Source organism: Budorcas taxicolor, chromosome 22, assembly GCF_023091745.1.
Source record: "Budorcas taxicolor isolate Tak-1 chromosome 22, Takin1.1, whole genome shotgun sequence".
Classification (NCBI taxonomy): Eukaryota; Metazoa; Chordata; class Mammalia; order Artiodactyla; family Bovidae; genus Budorcas; species Budorcas taxicolor.
In genome coordinates, this window is record NC_068931.1 from 7,712,288 (window position 1) to 7,730,031 (window position 17,744).

At 43.6% G+C, this 17,744-nt stretch overlaps 1 protein-coding gene across 1 annotated transcript in view; it reads left to right on the forward strand.

Annotated features, from left to right (window-relative positions):
• RTTN (rotatin) overlaps nucleotides 1–11,268 on the forward strand; it is a 106,673-nt gene extending 95,405 nt beyond the window's left edge. The window contains exons 45-49 of the mRNA XM_052660402.1: nucleotides 127–329; nucleotides 3,580–3,847; nucleotides 8,770–8,873; nucleotides 9,954–10,023; nucleotides 11,116–11,268. Coding sequence (XP_052516362.1) covers nucleotides 127–329; nucleotides 3,580–3,847; nucleotides 8,770–8,873; nucleotides 9,954–10,023; nucleotides 11,116–11,201 — 731 coding nt within the window. The 3' untranslated portion in view covers nucleotides 11,202–11,268. The remainder of the gene's footprint in view (nucleotides 1–126; nucleotides 330–3,579; nucleotides 3,848–8,769; nucleotides 8,874–9,953; nucleotides 10,024–11,115) is intronic.
• Nucleotides 11,269–17,744: the final 6,476 nt, after the last annotated feature.

Below are 17,744 nucleotides of genomic sequence, written 5' to 3' on the forward strand. Positions count from 1 at the left end.
CCTTCGGGGTGCTTGCAGCTGACGGGTTAATGACCGAGTCCTTCCACAGACGGACGAGCTCACCACTCAGGTGGCTGAACCAAAGTGTGAAGCTGAGCCACCTTGTGACGGCTGCTGTTTTTGAAGGTTGCAGTTCCCTCTGTTGGTCAAGTTACGGACAGCATCCTGTTCAAGCCGCACACCGAGGGGCTCCCGGCAGCTCCCTGATGCTGTGTATCCTGAAGATGGCTTCCCAGGTGCCTCCAGAGAACACGGCTGTTCAGCAGACAGTGTTCATGATTCTTTCAAACCTGGCCTTATCTCACGACTGTAAAGGGGTAATTCAGAAAGTGAGTATTACACTCGCCTTCCTTTTATAAAAAAGAGACTTCGTAAAATACCTTTCCAACCCAGGACATGTGTGAAAAGTCTAGAATTCGGTTTTTAGGGAAACTTATTATTTCAAGCATTTTATTTTAAAAGATTGTAAAGAGATTAGAAGGGTTCACTTTGTTTACAGCCTATTGACACATGAAAAGTGATGGAAACTAGAATATGACTATATTGTTTCCTTTTAATTTATCTTCTTAGCTTTTGGATTGTATTTTCTCTCTCTCAAAAATGATAGTTTTAGAAAGACAGCTGTCTTACCTCTGTCTGAGATCGTAAGAGTAGTATGTGCTATGCTTAGTGGCTCTGTCGTGTCTGACTCTTTGTGATCCCTTGGATTGTAGCCCACCAGGCTCCTCTGTCAGTGGGGGTTCTCCAGGCAGGAATCCTGGAGTGGGTTGCCATGCCCTCCTCCAGGGGATCTTCCCAACCCAGGGATCAGACCTTGGTCTCCCGCATTTTAGGCAGATTCGTTACTGTCTGAGCCACAAGGGAAGCCCAAAAGTAATATATTGGTCTTTAAACAGACCAAATTGAGAAGTAATAATTTCAAGTCAATTGACATTGTCAAATGATTTTTGAAATTGCAGCCCTTTTCTCCCAAGTTAGACCTAACTTCTTTATGTCACAGGTGATTTGTCAGTTCTCTGGGACCCTTGTGCCAAAACTTGAATTCTTATCACTGGTTTTAACTTAGGGCACTTTAAAGGAGGCTTGCTGGTTTAAACAAAATCTACTACACATGTTCAGTTAGACTGTATTTAGTGATATATAAACAGAATCCCTAGTTTGGAAGATCCCTTAAAATCTGATTATGAACAGGTTATTGTTACTTAATAGTCCACAGGCATTTGAGTGTTTGTTTTATTTACATGAAGGCCAAGATAAACTGAAAAAGTTGACAGCTCTCATAAGAATTGAGCCCCCTTTTCCTCTATTGTATCATCACTGCAATCCCTCCCCCCAAAAAAATACACTTTGAGTACAGTCTCTAAATAAAAAGTCTTACTAAAGAAAGATCTTTTCTCAGTGATATGTTGTGCTAACTCAGCATTGGTTCATGAGTCTTGTTGATCATTTTCAAGAATTTTGCAGTCCAGCTGACATCATCATGGTATCTTGAAATCAGCCATGGTGGGAACGTTCACTCCACGCAAATTGAGGACCTACTGCTTCAGCCTCAGCTGTTTATTTACTAGCATGTGGCTGGATAGCTGGTCTGTGTGTATGTGTGTATGACTATCCTGGACTGAATTTTTGTGGTTGCCATCCTTCCACATGTGTGAAAGCACAGCCTGGGGGTGGGGGGACATTGCTTTCTGCCACTTCCTTACAGAGAACATGTTGGTAGGAAGTGAAGTAGGAATTTCCAAGTGGAACATAAGCGCTACTCTCGGATCTGACGTGTGACTGACTGGTGCTTATTCCCTTTAAAAAGCTTCAGTTTCTTCACTCAAAAAATGTTTAGGTTAAACAAAACGCTTTCTAAAGTATTTCAACTCCCGATCTCTGATCTGGCTGCTGAACTTCAGCATATTCTGATATCAGTGCGATCAGGCTCCACTCCACGTAGAGGCCAGTCAGGTTGTTTTCCCTCTGCTGCTCTGTCATGACGAGCCCTAGACACTTGGAGTTACACCTCCCCTAACTCTTGTTTAGTTACCAGAAAATGTCATGAATGCTGTTATACAGTTAAGATTCTAAAATATCTGTCTACCAGGGCATATTTCTTTGCATCCTAACCAGTGTGGGAAGTCTGAAAAGGTCTTTGTGTGTGTGTGCATGCCCAGTCTCTCAGTCGTGTCTAACTCTTTGCCACTCCGTGGAGTGTAGCTCCAGGCTCCTCTGTCCATGGGATTCTCTAGGCAAGAATACTAGCGTGGGTTGCCATTTCCAACTCCAGAGAATCTTCCTAACCTAGGGATTGAACCTGCATCTCTAGTGTCTCCTGCATTGGCTGGCGCGTTCTTCGCAAGTCTTTAGGCCCAGCAGAAAGAGGGAATGCCCAGAGCCTATTTACGATTTAAGACTCTGCTCTGTATTTTATCACCGTTGTCAGCTCCAGGTCTCCAAGATCACGGCAGAACCTGGCTGAATGGGAAAGGCAAGGGGTGAATCTAACCAGCCCTCGTTTGGGTGAGAGGGGAGCAGACGTGAGTGATGGCTGCAGGACAGAACAGGGTATAGTTTGACCATTTCCTTGATGCTTGGGTGGGGTGGGTAAGGCTCCTATAGCTCGTTTTGTTCTCGCACTCAGAGTCCTTTTACATAAAAGTGCTAAATTTATTTTATAGATTCAAGCCAAAATCTTGATGTAGGTTTAGAGGAACCCAAGAAATAAGCCCGAGTAGATTGTTAAACAGGAAGAGACATGGGTATCCTGGAGAGTTGTGAAAGTTAATGTTCCTATTTCTGTACCCTGATCAGAATGCTCGTTTGACTGGTTCCCATGCTGGCCCAGGCTGCTTCTTGATGATACCTTTATGCTTTCTTTCCTGTTGCATATAGATTATTCTAGGCAGTAAGCCACTCTCTTTCACATAGTCCAGGGTTTGGTGTGGTTTTTGGAAGGGGTTTTATTTGGAGGTTGAAATGACTCTTACATTTAAGTACTGGAGCTTTCTTTGCTCTAAGTTTACAAGAATGACACGTAGCCATGAGAAATCTTCAGTGATGATAAGCGGTTGGGTAAAGTAGGTATAAGATATACCCACAGATTAAAAAAAAAACAAAACACTTGTAGCTATAAAGATTCAAATATCCTTAGTAATATCACAGTTATTAACTGGTGTCCAAGACTGACTGGGATTTTGTTTCTTTCTCCTCCCTGTAGGATAGCTCTCAATGAGTAGCAAAATTGCCAGAAGGCAGACAGGAAGAGAAAAACCCAAGATGCCTGAAACAGTCCCCAAACCGAATGATCAATCCTAAATAACTGAGTTGACTAGTTGCTTTATCCGTCGTCAGGGATTGATTAGTAGGAATTAAAATTTGAGCACTATTTTGTTCTCCTTTACTTTTTCACTTCTACTTGGAAACAGTGTCGATGGAGTATTGGGAAGGTATTGGGAGGAAGGAGAAATTAAAGTTTCTTTAATTTAAAGGAAAACAGGAGCAGAATGCTGGTTAATTGATCTCTGTGGGACTCGGAAAGTAATTCTAAAAGACTCAGGGAGAAAGTAAAGTAACGTTCTCTCCATTTATCCACAGAGTAACTTCCTGCAGAACTTTCTGTCTCTGACGTTGCCGAAAGGGGGAAACAAACATCTGAGTAACCTGAGCGTGCTCTGGCTGAAGCTGCTGCTGAACATGTCCTTCGAAGAAGACGGGCAGCAGGTGATTCTGCGGCTGGACGGCTGTCTAGACCTGCTCACGGAGATGAGCAGATTCAAGCACAAGAGCAGCCTCTCCATCCCCCTTCTTATTTTCCATAACATCTGCTTCAGTCCTGCCAACAAGCCCAAGATCCTGGCTAACGGTGAGTCTTCTCCTTTTACACCAGATGAATCCACTGATACACGTGCTTATCCACACAGCGTTATGTTCAGGTTAAAACAGAGTAGTTTTATAAACAGTCCGCCTGGTGGTCATTCAGCACCAGCCACGTTCAAGGCTCTGCTGGAGGCGGAGGCTGTGGGAACGGATTGGGCGTGACTCCCGCCTGGCGTTCACGGATCACCGCACGAGGGCCACACTGGGCGCAGGAGGCAGCTCCTGGGAGAGTTTGGGCCCCTCCTTCCCCCCGCCCCTCCTCCTGGTCCTCTGACTCTTGCGCCTTTGGGCAGGCACGGCCCCGCCCTTGGAGCCTTTCCAGACAGCCTGTCTGCGTGGTTGGTGCTCCCCGTGCCCGTCTCCTGCCTCCCCCACCCTCTCTCTCTCTGCCTCCTTTCCCTGTTTTATTTTCCTCTGGAGAGTCACCACCAGCTGATACGCTGTGTGTTCAGTGTACATCCGTGCATTCCTCCTCTGTCCGCACTAGAGCAGAAGGTCTCACGGGTCAGGAGGTTTCTGCTGCTTTTGCTGTGTGTACCCGGGGCAGCTATGACTGTGCCCGTCACGAGTGGGCTCCCGGGGGGCACTTGAGATGGAGAGAGTGAGCAGGCCGCGGAGTTGAGGACCCGCGAGCGCACGGTGACAGGAGCCCCCCAGCGACCTCACTCTCCGCCCTCAGGACAGATGGAGGCGAGGGTTGGTGAGGAATCAGAAATTCTGAAACGGGGGAAATGGAGCGCTCTGTTTCTGCAGCCATGCGCTGTTCTGTGAGGAGTGTGTGAATTTCAGGTTTTATAAGGGGACGTGTTATCATGAGAAAAAAAAAGGAGAGGTGGACTCTAGACCCCATGTATCCAATGCTGGACGCCAGGGCCTCGGGTGCTGGTTCTCTGGGTCCAGTTTCTTCATCTGCAAAAGAACCCCTCCTTTCCTGACTTTGGGAGAAATCAGTTTTAACACATAAACTGTCCAGCCCTGTCTATGGAATGTGGTAGGTGCTCCAGATGCATTAATTCTCTTTTCTTTTCATGTCTTCCACTTAATCATTTCTTAGAAGTGTTTTTCTACAAAACATGGAATTTCCCAAATGGAAAACTGATTACATTATTGTGTATAGTCATGATTCTATTTTTCTGATGATAATTATTGAATTGTTAGAAATTCAGCGAAAGATTTTAGAAGCTCAGCCAGCCTTTAACTTACCTGAATTAACTCATCTCCTTTCCCGGAGAGGGATTGACGGGAGTGTTGGTGGCTTTGTTTCCAGGTTTCTGCCCTCCTTCACTGTGTCCCCCTCTGTCCTCACATTGCTGAAATGAGGGTGACAATAGGACCCTACCTCATGGGACACGAGAGCCTCTGGGAGGTGCCTGTCCCCTTTCCACGGTCGCCTATTAGCATCACCTTTATTAGGATAAGTTTCTTCTTTGGGGTCCAAAGACGTTTCTTCTTTGTATTTTTATTATTGAGAGGGTCAGGAAGAGCTGAAGGAGAGAAGCCTGCATCTTCCATTTCTGGATCACTCAGGATTTATTTTTAAGCATTTCCTTGCATCAGCAGTATTCTCTCTCCTCCATGAGCTTGAAGAAGGAGGCTCCCTAGCCCCACAGATGTGAGATGAGGGGCCTCCAAGGTGGCTGGGAGGCAGTGACTGTGCAGTTTCTCCGTGGATGTGTCCCAGGCGTGGCCTCCATTTCCACCTGGGGATCCAGAGGAAGGAAGGAGCTTGGCTGAGTCATGCGGCTGAAAGATCTTCCCGGCAAGGCCATGTGACTCTAATCAGCAGCAGCCAACATCCAGTTTAGGTTTAGGTGGTCTGGAGTGGAGTGGGCAGTGGGGCTCGACTGCTACGTGAACAGATCCAGAGGGCGTCTTGTTTCCGGTCATGTCGGACCAGGTCTCTGAGCAAAACAAAAACGTGCCAGGTAAAATATATTAAAATTCACCTTAAAAAAAATCAAATAACTGAAGATAGTGGGAAACTTCCAGGCCAGTTTTGATCGGCAGTCTGTGCCCAGGATGGTAAGAAGTCTGGAGAAGTCTCTTCCGCTCCAAGGACGTTGGCCAGCCAGTGTGCTCGGGCTTTGGTCCATGAGTGCCAAATGGGAAGGGTCCTCGAGGACAGACTCTCTCAAGTCCTATGGGCCATCCTGCAGATACTAAGCCGGAATCTCAAAGAACTAACCTCTTAGAAAAAGGTAAAAGTGAAAGTCATTCAGTCGAGTCTGACTTTTTTTGACCTCATGGACTATACAGCCCATGGAATTCTTCAGGCCAGAATATGGAAGTGGATAGCCTTTCCCTTTTCCAGGGGAATCTTGCTAACCCAGAGATCGAACCCACGTCTCCTTCATTGCAGGCAGATTCTTTACCAGCTGAGCCACAAAGGAAGAAGGTGAATCAGAATTAAATTGGTGCCCTGAGCCTCATCCAGGCAATGATAAAGAAAAACAGGCGCCACACAGACCGCCCCTCACAGCTTTTCAGCCCAGAGACACACAGACAAGTGGCCCATGACCTTGGTGGGAGCTGCTCCTCAGTTGAACTGCCCTCTAACGGGCGGAGGACAGGTTCATCCTAGGCCTCAGGGAACCTCCACGGCAGTTTTTCAAAAGCATCAGCCAATTCACAGTTAAAGATGACCAGGCATGTCAGGGAAATGGCAGCATGAAAGAGCAACAGCAACAGCAGGGGCAAAATACCAGCTTACCTGCCTGAATTGTGAAACACAGACTTGAAAACAACTTTAGTGATGCTGCATTTAGATAAGTAAACAACAAGCTTGAAAGTATTTGCAGGGAATGAGAAACTGAAAAATTGAAAGATGTGAAAAAAGAACCAAACAGAACTTCACTGTTGAGTACGATAATGTCAGTCCCTTACAGGTGTTTAAGTGCAAATTAATTAAGATACTCAATTTGTTTATCACACTTAGCTGCAGGTGGCTATTGGCTATGTTATTAGACTGCAGGCATATAAATATTTCCATCTTTGTGGGAAGTTCTGATGGACAGGAGCCAAAATTTAAAATTCAGTATACATGTCTGGCAGCAAGTTGGGTATAGTGGAGGAGAAAATTTAAGCATTCAAAGATAGATCAGGAAACAATTTCTGGAATGTAGCACAGAGAAGAATAAAGGGTTAAGGGGGAAAAAAAAAAAAAGGCTAAGTGACAGAGTGGACCTACTGGAGCAGTCTGATTGCATGTGCATTGAAGTCCTCACAGAACAGGGAAAGTGAGAGAAAGTGTTTGAGGCAGCGATCACTAAACATTTCAAGAACTGTTTTCATCAGACACTAATCCACAGATTCAGGAGACTCAGATAATTCCAAGCAGATAAGTAAAAATAAGAGATTATCTATATGTTTCTTTGAGAGTTCACATCATACTTCTTGGTTAAACTTAAAAATGTTTTATATGCTTTTTGTGTATGTACATGTTGTATTTCACAGTAAAATTTTTTTAAAAAATGGATCTACTTGCATTATCAGAGGGGGCACTACATGAATTGTCCTGTATATGTACTTTCTTTTAAAAATGTAAGAGATAGTAACTGGACAGAGGAGTGGTATCAGCTTACATAGACCATGGGTTATATGTTCTGAGGGCTTGCTGCGAAGTGTGAAAATGTCCCTGGCTGGTACTCAGATGGAGAACACCGAACTCACCCTCTCATTTGATGCTGTTCCCTAAGAGTCTGCCACGCATCACCTCCCATGATGAATTTCATCGTCTGAAATGACCTCGCCTGAGGAATTTCGCAGATAGCTATTTATGTAGGCTGGCTCCTGTAGGTTATGGTGCAGGGGAAGCAGAGAGCGCAGGGCAGGTGGTTCACGCAGGAGTGGGTGGGTGGCGGGCAGGTTGCAGCGCCCACACCTCCCTTCCTCTCTGTCTGTCCCTTTACTGCACAGAGTTCACTTTATGGAGCAGCTTTTTATTTACTTTTTCCTATAGAGGATTTTAAATTTCTTAAAATTTCTTTAAAAATTCTAGATAGGATCACTTAAACAGCATTCTTGTTTGCTTTCATTATGGTATCTTTCATCCAGCTAGAGTTTATTGTGCCCCTACAGTAGACTTGCACTGTGGATATTCGCCAGTGAGCAGATTCTACACAGACTCTGCCCTCAGTCATGCACAGGGAGAGAGTTCCCAATAACAAGTGTTTCAACCCTAAGAATGTATTATGTCTTAAAAATCACTCTCTTAAGAGGGAAAATAATTTGATAGAGTTAAGTAATAAAATGGGTTCATGTATTGCTCTGAAACACTTGGACAGTCTCCTTGGGGCTAGATGTCTCTACTTTAAAAGCTGGAGGCTGCTGCAGATAATCTGTAAGTCTTGATTCCATATTCTGGCTAGCTTTGCTCAAAGAGAGTATATCTTATATGTTGTTATATCTTTAAATAACCTCACATACCTACACACAAAAATACCTTTGAAATGTTTAGTCCTTTCTTAAAAGGCTTAGCTACTATGGTATTTCTTGATTTTTTTTCTTTATAGCAGCCCTTGCTATTGATATGTTCCTATAATGTCTTTATAATTTATCGTAAGAGCAAGTTCTGTTTTCCTGCATGTGAAAATGTCAGCTATGATCAAAGAGTTCATTAGTAAACTCATTGTGCAATTGCTTATTTCTGCCCTGTTGTTGTCTTTAAAGGAGTGTGGCTTCGTTGAATTAGGGACGAAAAAGATAAGCATCCACCACTTCTGTGGTTCTGCGCCTGTTCTAAAAATTGTTTTAGGGTTGTCCTCCCACATATCACATGATGTAAAAGATTGTTTTTGCCAACTTTGTATGTATTGGATGGGTGAAAAGTGGGTATCTTTGACTAGTCTGAGATTTGAATACTACTGTCTGGACCTGACCCTTTCTTTTTTTGTGTGTGTTTATTATTAGAGAAAGTGATTAGTGTGCTCGCTGCTTGTCTGGAAAGTGAGAATCAAAATGCCCAGAGGATTGGAGCAGCCGCACTGTGGGCTCTCATTCACAATTACCAGAAGGTCAGTTGTTAAAATCATTGTCCCTGGGGGGCAAACGCCAAGCTTCTCGGGATGTCAGAGGAGTGTCAGCAAGGAAAAAAAAAAGTCAAAGACAGTGTTGCCTTTGTGCATTCAAACCATTAGTAAACCATTGGTTGGAATCTCTCATGTTATCATTTCCATAGGAGGCGCCTCAGTCCCAAGTGTCTCTCTTGGGTGAATTCTCCCTTGTTAATAGAACTAGATTTGCCATATTCCTGCAGTGTTACTATGAATCGTTTTTCCTAAAAGATGTGTCTGGGAGAAATTCATCTTGACATCCAGCCAGACAGTGAATTTTTATCCAATTGTGGGATTCGGTTTTCTCCCAGACATGTCAGCGCTGAGCTTTGAAGTCAGCTCACTTCTCACAGGGCCAGCCCTGTGAGAATGGCAGGCAGGTTCTCTGGCCTCAGCTCTCCGGATGGCAGACATCTCACTCCTCAGAGAGATAGCTGCGTGTCCCTGGCGGCTACGTGGTGACCAGCAGGTGGGTCCCTGAGTGGTGCTCAGGCAGCCAGCCGGCCCTGGTCAGTGGGCTGCCCTCCCTGCTGGCTGGGTCAGCGCACAGGGGGACAGAAGCCACTCTTGTCCCCGGCACCCCTGACCCCTAGGGCCCAGCACACGCTCTGGCATTTTGGAGTCCCTCAGTAAATACGTGAGCAGCTGACCAACTGCTCATATTCCATATTGTTGATCTGAAATCTGAGGTTTGAGGGAATAATGAAACGCTGAAACTAAGATTGCATAGTTGAAAGTAGCAAATTGAGATTGGGGGAGGGGGGAAGGGGAGGAAAGGAAGAGCACGGGACAGCAGAGGAAGAACCTGGTTACATGGGGGCGGGGGGAGTGAGCATGGGACAGCAGAGGAAGAACCTGGTTACACGGGGAGGGGAGTGGGGGGCACAGCGGGACGGACCGGCTTCTCTGGCTGCTTCCTTCTCTTCTGCAGTGTCTTGTTGAATACTGTAGTCCACAAGCGCAGAGTTAGTGCTCTGCCGTCCTGATTCTTAAGCACATGGGACTAAACGTGATTGATGGATGGCTCTGTATTATCTCCAGGCAAAAACAACTTTGAAAAACCCATCAATAAAAAGAAGAGTGGAAGAAGCATATTCCTTAGCAAAGAAAAGTAAGTTTTATTATTAAAGAGATTATAGTTGAAATCTATACAGACTTCCCTGATTAATGAAATATTTGGACAGTTCACAGCAGAATGGCAGTTTCCTACACTGATTTTTACACTGACGTCTGAGGAGCTTTTTTGTGAAAGTATCGTGAGGAAGCAAACTTCTTTGTGAAGGCATTGTAAAGTGGACCAGTATTTGATCTATGCTTTTCACTGTAAATATTTTTTTCAGTAATAAAATGCTGTAATAGGTGAGAATATTTGAGACGTAGTAGTTTCTTAAGACATGTCAGTGGTCTTTCTCTCGGTCATTTTTTTTCTTGTACCAAATCTGTTTCTGCCAATGGCTACCACTGCTACCGTGTGTTCTCGGGTGATAAGAATTGGGCCCAATTAAAATTGACCTTGAACAGAAAACTTTGACCCAACGTCAGGAAGCTGAATTACAGTTGTCTAAGAATAGATCCCATTATCCCTGCACCCACTCAGCCCTGTGATGTGATCATGGTATGAGGCAGGGTTTTCCTCTCAAAGGGCATTTTTCATTTTAAGTGACACCAGTTTTCAACAAGCTTTATTCTCTAAACCTTTTTTCTGTTAAGACACTGAACTGTGTCTTTCCTGTACTACTCTGTGTCTATTGGTTATTAATTTGTGTTTTTATAAAGTGTGATTTTTTTTTTTTTGGTAAGTGGTTCGGTTGTGGGATTTGGGGTTTTTTTCCTAGCTGTGACCATGGGTTTCTGTCGGTAGTGAATAACTGAGTTATGTATTAGGGATGGTACATAAAAAAGCAAGACATTCATTTGGGCTTATAGGTCGTTAAGTGTCCATTATGGGGCTATATTATTTTTTGTTTCTATTCTTTGGCTAAACCATTAACTAAAGATAAATTTTACAGTGTCTTAATATTTAAAATGTATTTTAAATATTAAATTTAAAAATATCCTTACAGTGCTAGCACATTGAGAATTGAAATAGAACTGGAAGCTATACACAGTTCTGTTCACATAGGTTAGTGTGTGTGTCTGCTGCTCAGTGCAGTGCTGACGTTAAATAAACTTACTCTTCTGTGCTCTGATCTTTCTGTCTCAGCTTTCTCAGACTCAGAAGAAACCCCTCTAAGTGCCTATTATTTGAAATGTCTTGAAAATCTTGTGCAGCAGCTTAACTCTTCATGAACGCCCTGAGGTGCTCTGCTCCGAAGTAGGCGGCCGCTGCACAGGTGAGCCAACCTTGAAGCAAGTTGTATGTAGACCCATTCCTGAAGACATGCTAAGCCTCCGCAACAAATGATGTAGAGAGTCCTGGGAACACAAGCAGTTTTACCTTTTTCTATGCAATGTGTTTTGTAAAAATCTTATTTATCAATTATTTAATAAAATATTTTTAGTAACTGAAAATTGACTAACGATTTCCGCTTGCAGGCTTTTATCAGTCTCATGAGTATACATTTTAGGAATGGAAAGAAGATATTGTGTTCTGATGTTTTTTTTAAAAAAACATTGTATGTAAAATTTGGCTCTTGTCAATACAAATCCTTATTTTTCAAAACATACACATCAGTGAATGGATATTTGTAGTAAATGTGTTTAGTTTGGTGAGTAGCTTATTTTTGCAATTTTTAGTAATATTAACTCCTTTCCATATGATTTATAAATATGTTATATCTTATTATTTTCACCTTTCAACTTCTGAAATGCTGTGTAGTTTAAAAAAAAAAAAAAAGGAAGAAGTGGAATGTGTGGTCATTTACACCTGGATTCAAATTCTGTCTTAGCTCAGAACATCATGAAGAAAAAGAAAGTGAAGAATTTAATAGGACCAACTCTGTTGAGGTCTCTGGACATAACTCGTAGCCAGCATGTAGTTCTAAACTCAGAACTTAAGGTCAGGAGTTCCCTGGTGGTCCACCCGTTAGGACTTGGCACATCCAACCGCTGTGGCCTGGGTTCAGTCCCTGATTGGGGAACTAAGATCCTGCAAGCTACATGCAGGGGAAAAAAAAGAGAACTTCAGATGTAATCACTTTCAGCAGTTTTCCCGACATTTTTGAAATTAAGAGAAAATTTTGTCTGAGAAAAGAAAAATAAAAGCAGAAATACATAGATGTATGTGTGTATATACACGTCTCTGTTTGTATACACACATATACCTCACATGTACGTGATTTGATGATGATGATGATTTAGTCACTATGTCGTGTCTGACTCTTGTGACCCCATGGACTATATAGCCTGCCAGGCTCCTGTTCATGGGAATTCTGCAGGCAAGAATACTGAAGTGGGTTGCCATTTCCTTCTCCATCACATGTACATACACACTCATTATTTAGGAAACTGTTTTCTAAATAAATTGTGATTAACAAGAAAAAAAGCACTTTTTTTTTTTTTTTAACTAAGTGCTGTTAGCAAATTGCTATCATTAATAAAATAAACCATGTAATGTTTAAGCTGGAAGCATGGGGACAAAATATATATTAAATACTGAGATAGAAGCAGATTAATTTTTAGTGTCTGAAAATTATTGATTAGAGATCTGAGAAGTAGATCTCGGAAGTTCAGAAGTTTCCAGGCAGCCCAAATTAATTTGAAGCAATGGACATGGCAGTATTCTGAAAAATTCTAAGAGCAGAAACTTTAGGAATTATTTCTTCCTTTTGCTTGGTTTCTTATATTTATGTCATTTGGGGGGTATTACCTTTTAAGTCTTCACTGATGAATGATAAAATGGATTTCTTTGTAACTTCATTTAAAGAACTTCTTTCAGTGTGTCAGGCACTATTCTCAGAATGTTTATTATTTAATCTGTCTTCCTCTAAAATACTGCCATTGTTGCTAGGTTGGAGGTGAGTGAATGGAGTTGGCTTGGTGGCTCATCTGTGGCTGACAAAGAGTGCAGGCGAGGTTGGAGCCCAGGATAACTATTGACTAGCCTGGGGGTTCCAACCACTGTGCTCTATTCCCCCTGCTTCTTTTCCCCTCTCATTGATATCCCTGTCTTTGTGTTTCGATCTTATAGATAACTTCCATTTTTTCTACAAAAGTTGGGTTTCTTCAGGGAAGTCATCACTTCCTTTATGGTTCATTGGTTGGTTGAGTTGCATCTCAGGGTTTGCTTTGCCTCATGTCCTTGGAAGCTAAGAGAACTGTAATTGATTGTATTCTCTTAGCAGTTCAGGGTAGTACAGTGCCATGAGGGGATTTGTGACCCCGCAGGGATGTTACAGAAGGGCCGCCACCCTGGAAAGTGGGAGGGAGGTCCTGGCTTTAGGAGAACGCATCCAAGGTGTGAACCTCGGGGGCATGTGGTGTTCCAGGGCCTTGGTGGCTTGCCCGCCTGTCCTTGTCTCTTCAGCTTGTGTCCAGCCAACCAGTGGGGAAGCAGTGGAGCAGACGGTCCCTGAGGTCACTGGCCTGCTGTTTCAGCAGCCACCATGGCTCTACCTTGAGGACCCAGCAGCATCAGAATCCCCCAGGATGCCTTGAAATGCAGATGCCTGGGCCACCTGAACCATAGTCTTAGGCCTGTGTCTGGAACGGTTAGCAAACTGGCCAGATGATCTTGATCCTAATCACAGCTTGAGAACCACTGATTAATACCTCAGCTTTACAGATGCCTTAACATCACTCAGTCACTTAGTGAGGAAGTCAGGGCTTGAGTTTGGGTCTCTTGCCTGCGAGCCAGATGTCCCTCCCATCACACATCCCTCATTTAGGCAGCGGTCCAGTGCACGACAGGGTTGGGGGGTGGGGTACTAGCTCACGCCTCCCTGTCTCCAGAGTTCCCATTTCCTGGCCATTTTGTTGGAGGGGGTTAGTATGTGTAACTGCTAAGAATGAGCTCAAAGACTGTGCCATGTTAGCCACAACAGGCTGACACTGATCCTGAGTTGTCTGTGTTCTAGACCTTGAGCCCTCTGGGGGAGAAGGTGGCCCTCGGTTTTGAAAACAGAGGAAACACGTAGAATATTTACCTGACCTAGTTGAAGCCCTTCCACACTCTTCCAAAAATTGCTTTCAGAAGTGAATAACTGGATGTTCTTTTCTTTGGTATTCTGTAAATAGGGGAATGAAAGATGGAATTTGCGGGTTTAACTGCAGGTCACCAGTTTCCCTTTGGAGTGCTGAATGCACTCATTATCCGTAGTAATTTTCCATCGTCAGTCTTGGTGGCCGCACCTGTCTGCTCCTGTCTCTTGAGATCTGCCTGACCCCTCATGTTTCTCGTATCTGGCAGATTGATGGATAAGAATAACAGTTGCTCTTGTCATGTGGGGTGTATCCACGGTTCTTTCAGCAAACGAGAGAGCATGGCGCAGTGGTTCAGGGCCTAGGGCTCTCGAGTGTAGGGACCCGGGGCCAGCCTGGCCTCACCCCACATGGCTATGGGACCGGGGACAGCCTGCTGCTTCTGCTGTCCTTGGGGATACGGACACCCGCCTTGTAAAGTGAGGGAGAAGACTGAGTGCCTGGTCCTCCCTGTACGTACGTGATTCTCTCTTGGACATTATCAGTGATTGAGTATTATGATCTCTACTATCTTTCATTAAAACATTAACATTTTTGTGTCCTTGAATACTTCTGTCCCTTTCCAGATGCTGGAAAGTGAGTTTTACTCAGAACTGCATTCCCCAAAGATCATCCGTTTCTGGTGGAGGCTCATGTCCACAGTCCTGTGGTCACTAATGGCAGACACTGAGCAGGTCATCAGGGAGAACTAAGTCTTGTAAAGCATTGCATAGAGGCGCTTTATACACCTGGGTGACTTGAGGCTTCTTGTTCTTTGGCCCATCAAGTTGTCTTGATTGAATGTCAGTTGGTGAAATATTGCTCTCTCTCCATTTGAATTGTGAAAATGAAAAACACAAGAAATTATAACCTTAGCAGCCAAAAGAAAATCTTAGCCTAAAGAACCCATCAGTTTGGGAGCTGATTTTTCCTCTGGCCACTTGTTGTTGACCTCATGATCCAAGCAGTTAGGGAAATGGATGACAGAAGACCATTGTTTTGGGGAGTTAGGAGACTTAGTTTCAGTTTATTCTTAAGTCAGAAGTTATTCATCCCAAGATGTTCCTTTTAAAACTCAAGTAACAAGTCACCTGGTTCCAAGTGAAATGGGTTTGCTGAGCTGAGTAGGTAGACTGAGGCTCAGAATATATGGAAGACCAAGCCAAGACCTGGGTCCTGAGGCTTGGTAGTGAGATGCAAAGGGCTCAGCGTGATCCCATTTCAGATGTTCTCAACAACGTCCATTTTTGTGTTTCATTCACTCCTGCCTTTGGGAAGTCTGCCTGAGAAAAGAAATTTGCTCTTTTAAAGTGCTCCATATGGTGATGTTCCATAAATTTCTCTTTAATCCAAGAGAAATTTATGTATGTGAATGTAGACTGCAAGGAAAATTCTTCCATGCATTTCTCCATTTCCAACAATGTCACTTTCCTGTGGCTTGCGATGTGGCTTGCCCATGACTGTGCCTTTGGAGGAGCGTCTGCATCTTGTTCCATTTGTTCATGTAGGCAGCAGTGCTCGGTGATCTGGTAGCAGATTGCCTGCATTCTGGGCACATTCTGGAAACATGAATTCCTCAGATCTTCTGTGAACATTCTTCCCTTGGCTTACTCTGGAAAGAAACAGATTATAAAGTGGGAAACTATTTTTAATCATTTTCTGATGATATTTGTAAAGCTTGAGTTGCAGAGAATCAGTTTATGGATATGGTAGCTCTTGTAAAAGCTTACCTCTTCTATGTGTTAGGAAAAGCCATGATTGCTTTATGCAGAGTAGAAAGCCCAAAATGATAATGGCTTCAGTAAGAGAAGAGTTTTATTTTCTTGTTCTTTTTGTTTTTTCGTTCCCACACCTAGGAAGCCCCCCTCACCCCCCTCCTCCCACTGGAAGGCAGTCCTTGGGTGCCAGTATCTCTAGTCTCAAGTGCCCATTCTTTGGTGCATTTTTCCTCCAGCAAGTTATCCTGTGGACATCGGGAAGGAAAGACCTCCCCCGGCTGTCTGTTCCCCTTTCAGCAGCCTTGTCAACTCCCCTTTTATCCTCTTCATGTTCTCTGGCTTGCTCCTCCATGCCCTTTCTCTTCCTGCCTCTTGGTTTAATTCTTCAACTTTCCTCCACCAGCGTGCCTCCACCCACCTTTCGTTTCCACTTCTGCCTGCTTTCAAAGGCCAAGATCAAAGGTCATCTCTCCCATGAAGCTGTGGCAGATTCCCCGACTGGCAAGAACGTCTTTACTCTTTGAGTTTCCGCATCGATTTTAGTCGAATTTTTTTTTTTTAACTTTCATATCACTTAGCCCTTTTCCCTTTGTATTATACTCATTTGCATAAAGTCATTTTCCCCACCATCTGCTTCAAAACATGACTTCTGACAGCTTGAGACTCTGCCTCCGACAATGCCTCACAAAGCAAGTGTTCAGTTTATATTGATTTACTTGAATTGAATGGATGGATGGATATGGAAAATACTTTATTAGTAAAAGCTTTTGAATTTCATCATGAAAATTAGGCTCAAATTCTGTTGACTTTGTCAAAATAGGCATTATTTTAAGCTTTTTTGAGAGTAGATTTTTGTTAGGTGTTTAAAGAATGAAAGCAAAAAGTACTGCTTAAAAACACTTTAAAATCTGTAGAATTTTTTTTTTTTAGTTTCGTAGAGAAAGAATAAAACCCCAATATTTTAGATCTGATTTGAAAATATAACCAGCACCAACATGGAACAGAGATTCTGATCTAAACTGTCAAGGCCCATTACTTATGAGGAATCTTATTTAGGCTATTCTTTCTGGGAGGCAGGATGTAGGTACCAACTTTTTGCAAACGGAACCTTCAATTCTGAAAGTTATATAAGCTGTAGCTCCAGCAGTGTGGAAAGAACAGAAGAAGCCAGTTTGCATCGCCCATGCTGTGTACAAGGCACAAACCAACAGATAACCTGTTGGCTTCCTTTCAGTTTGCTTCTTCGTGCCCACATTTTGGCAGCAGCAGGCAGGCACTGTGAGAACCTTTGACTAAAATAAACGTGACACTGCTTTGCACAGAAAGGAAGGAGGGGGCAGTGGTAATGGCTGAAAGGAAACTTTTAATAGTTTGACTTAAAATGGGGGGAAATGCTTTTTTGGTTGATACCACTGCAATAGGGAATGAAGTCTGGGATTGCTTCACTTTATATTTTTCATGTATATTTTCTATCCCCAGCTGAAAATATACAGGTATGTCTGCAAGGTGAGGATAATACTACAGTGCCTGCACATTTTTACCCAAATGGGGAAGTTTTAAGTATGCAGAGAAAATTGAAAACTGATAGATCCAATGCATATGACATTTACTCTGAATTAAATTAAAGATTTGAAGTTGTTAAGGAGATGGGGGCTGGTATTCACCACAGTGCTGAGCTCTCAGGACTGCAGGTTCACCTTCCTCAGTTCATTTCCAGTTGGAGAGGGAGCGAGGTGAGCGAACCCTGGTGTCACGGGGCAGCTGTTGGAACCACTGTGTGCAGCAGGTGGTGGTGTCTTGACTCAGGGACAGAAGACAGCCTGTGCTCGCCTCCACCAGCCATCTCCTTGAGCGAAGCAGTGCCTGCCTCTCTGTTCAGATCTCTAGGCTGGGGGTGCTTCCAAGCAAACTCGAAGCTGCAACACAGAGCCCCTGTGCTGCCAGGGAGTTGGTCTCTCTGATGCCCATCAGGCCCTCCTGTGCCCTGACACTTCAG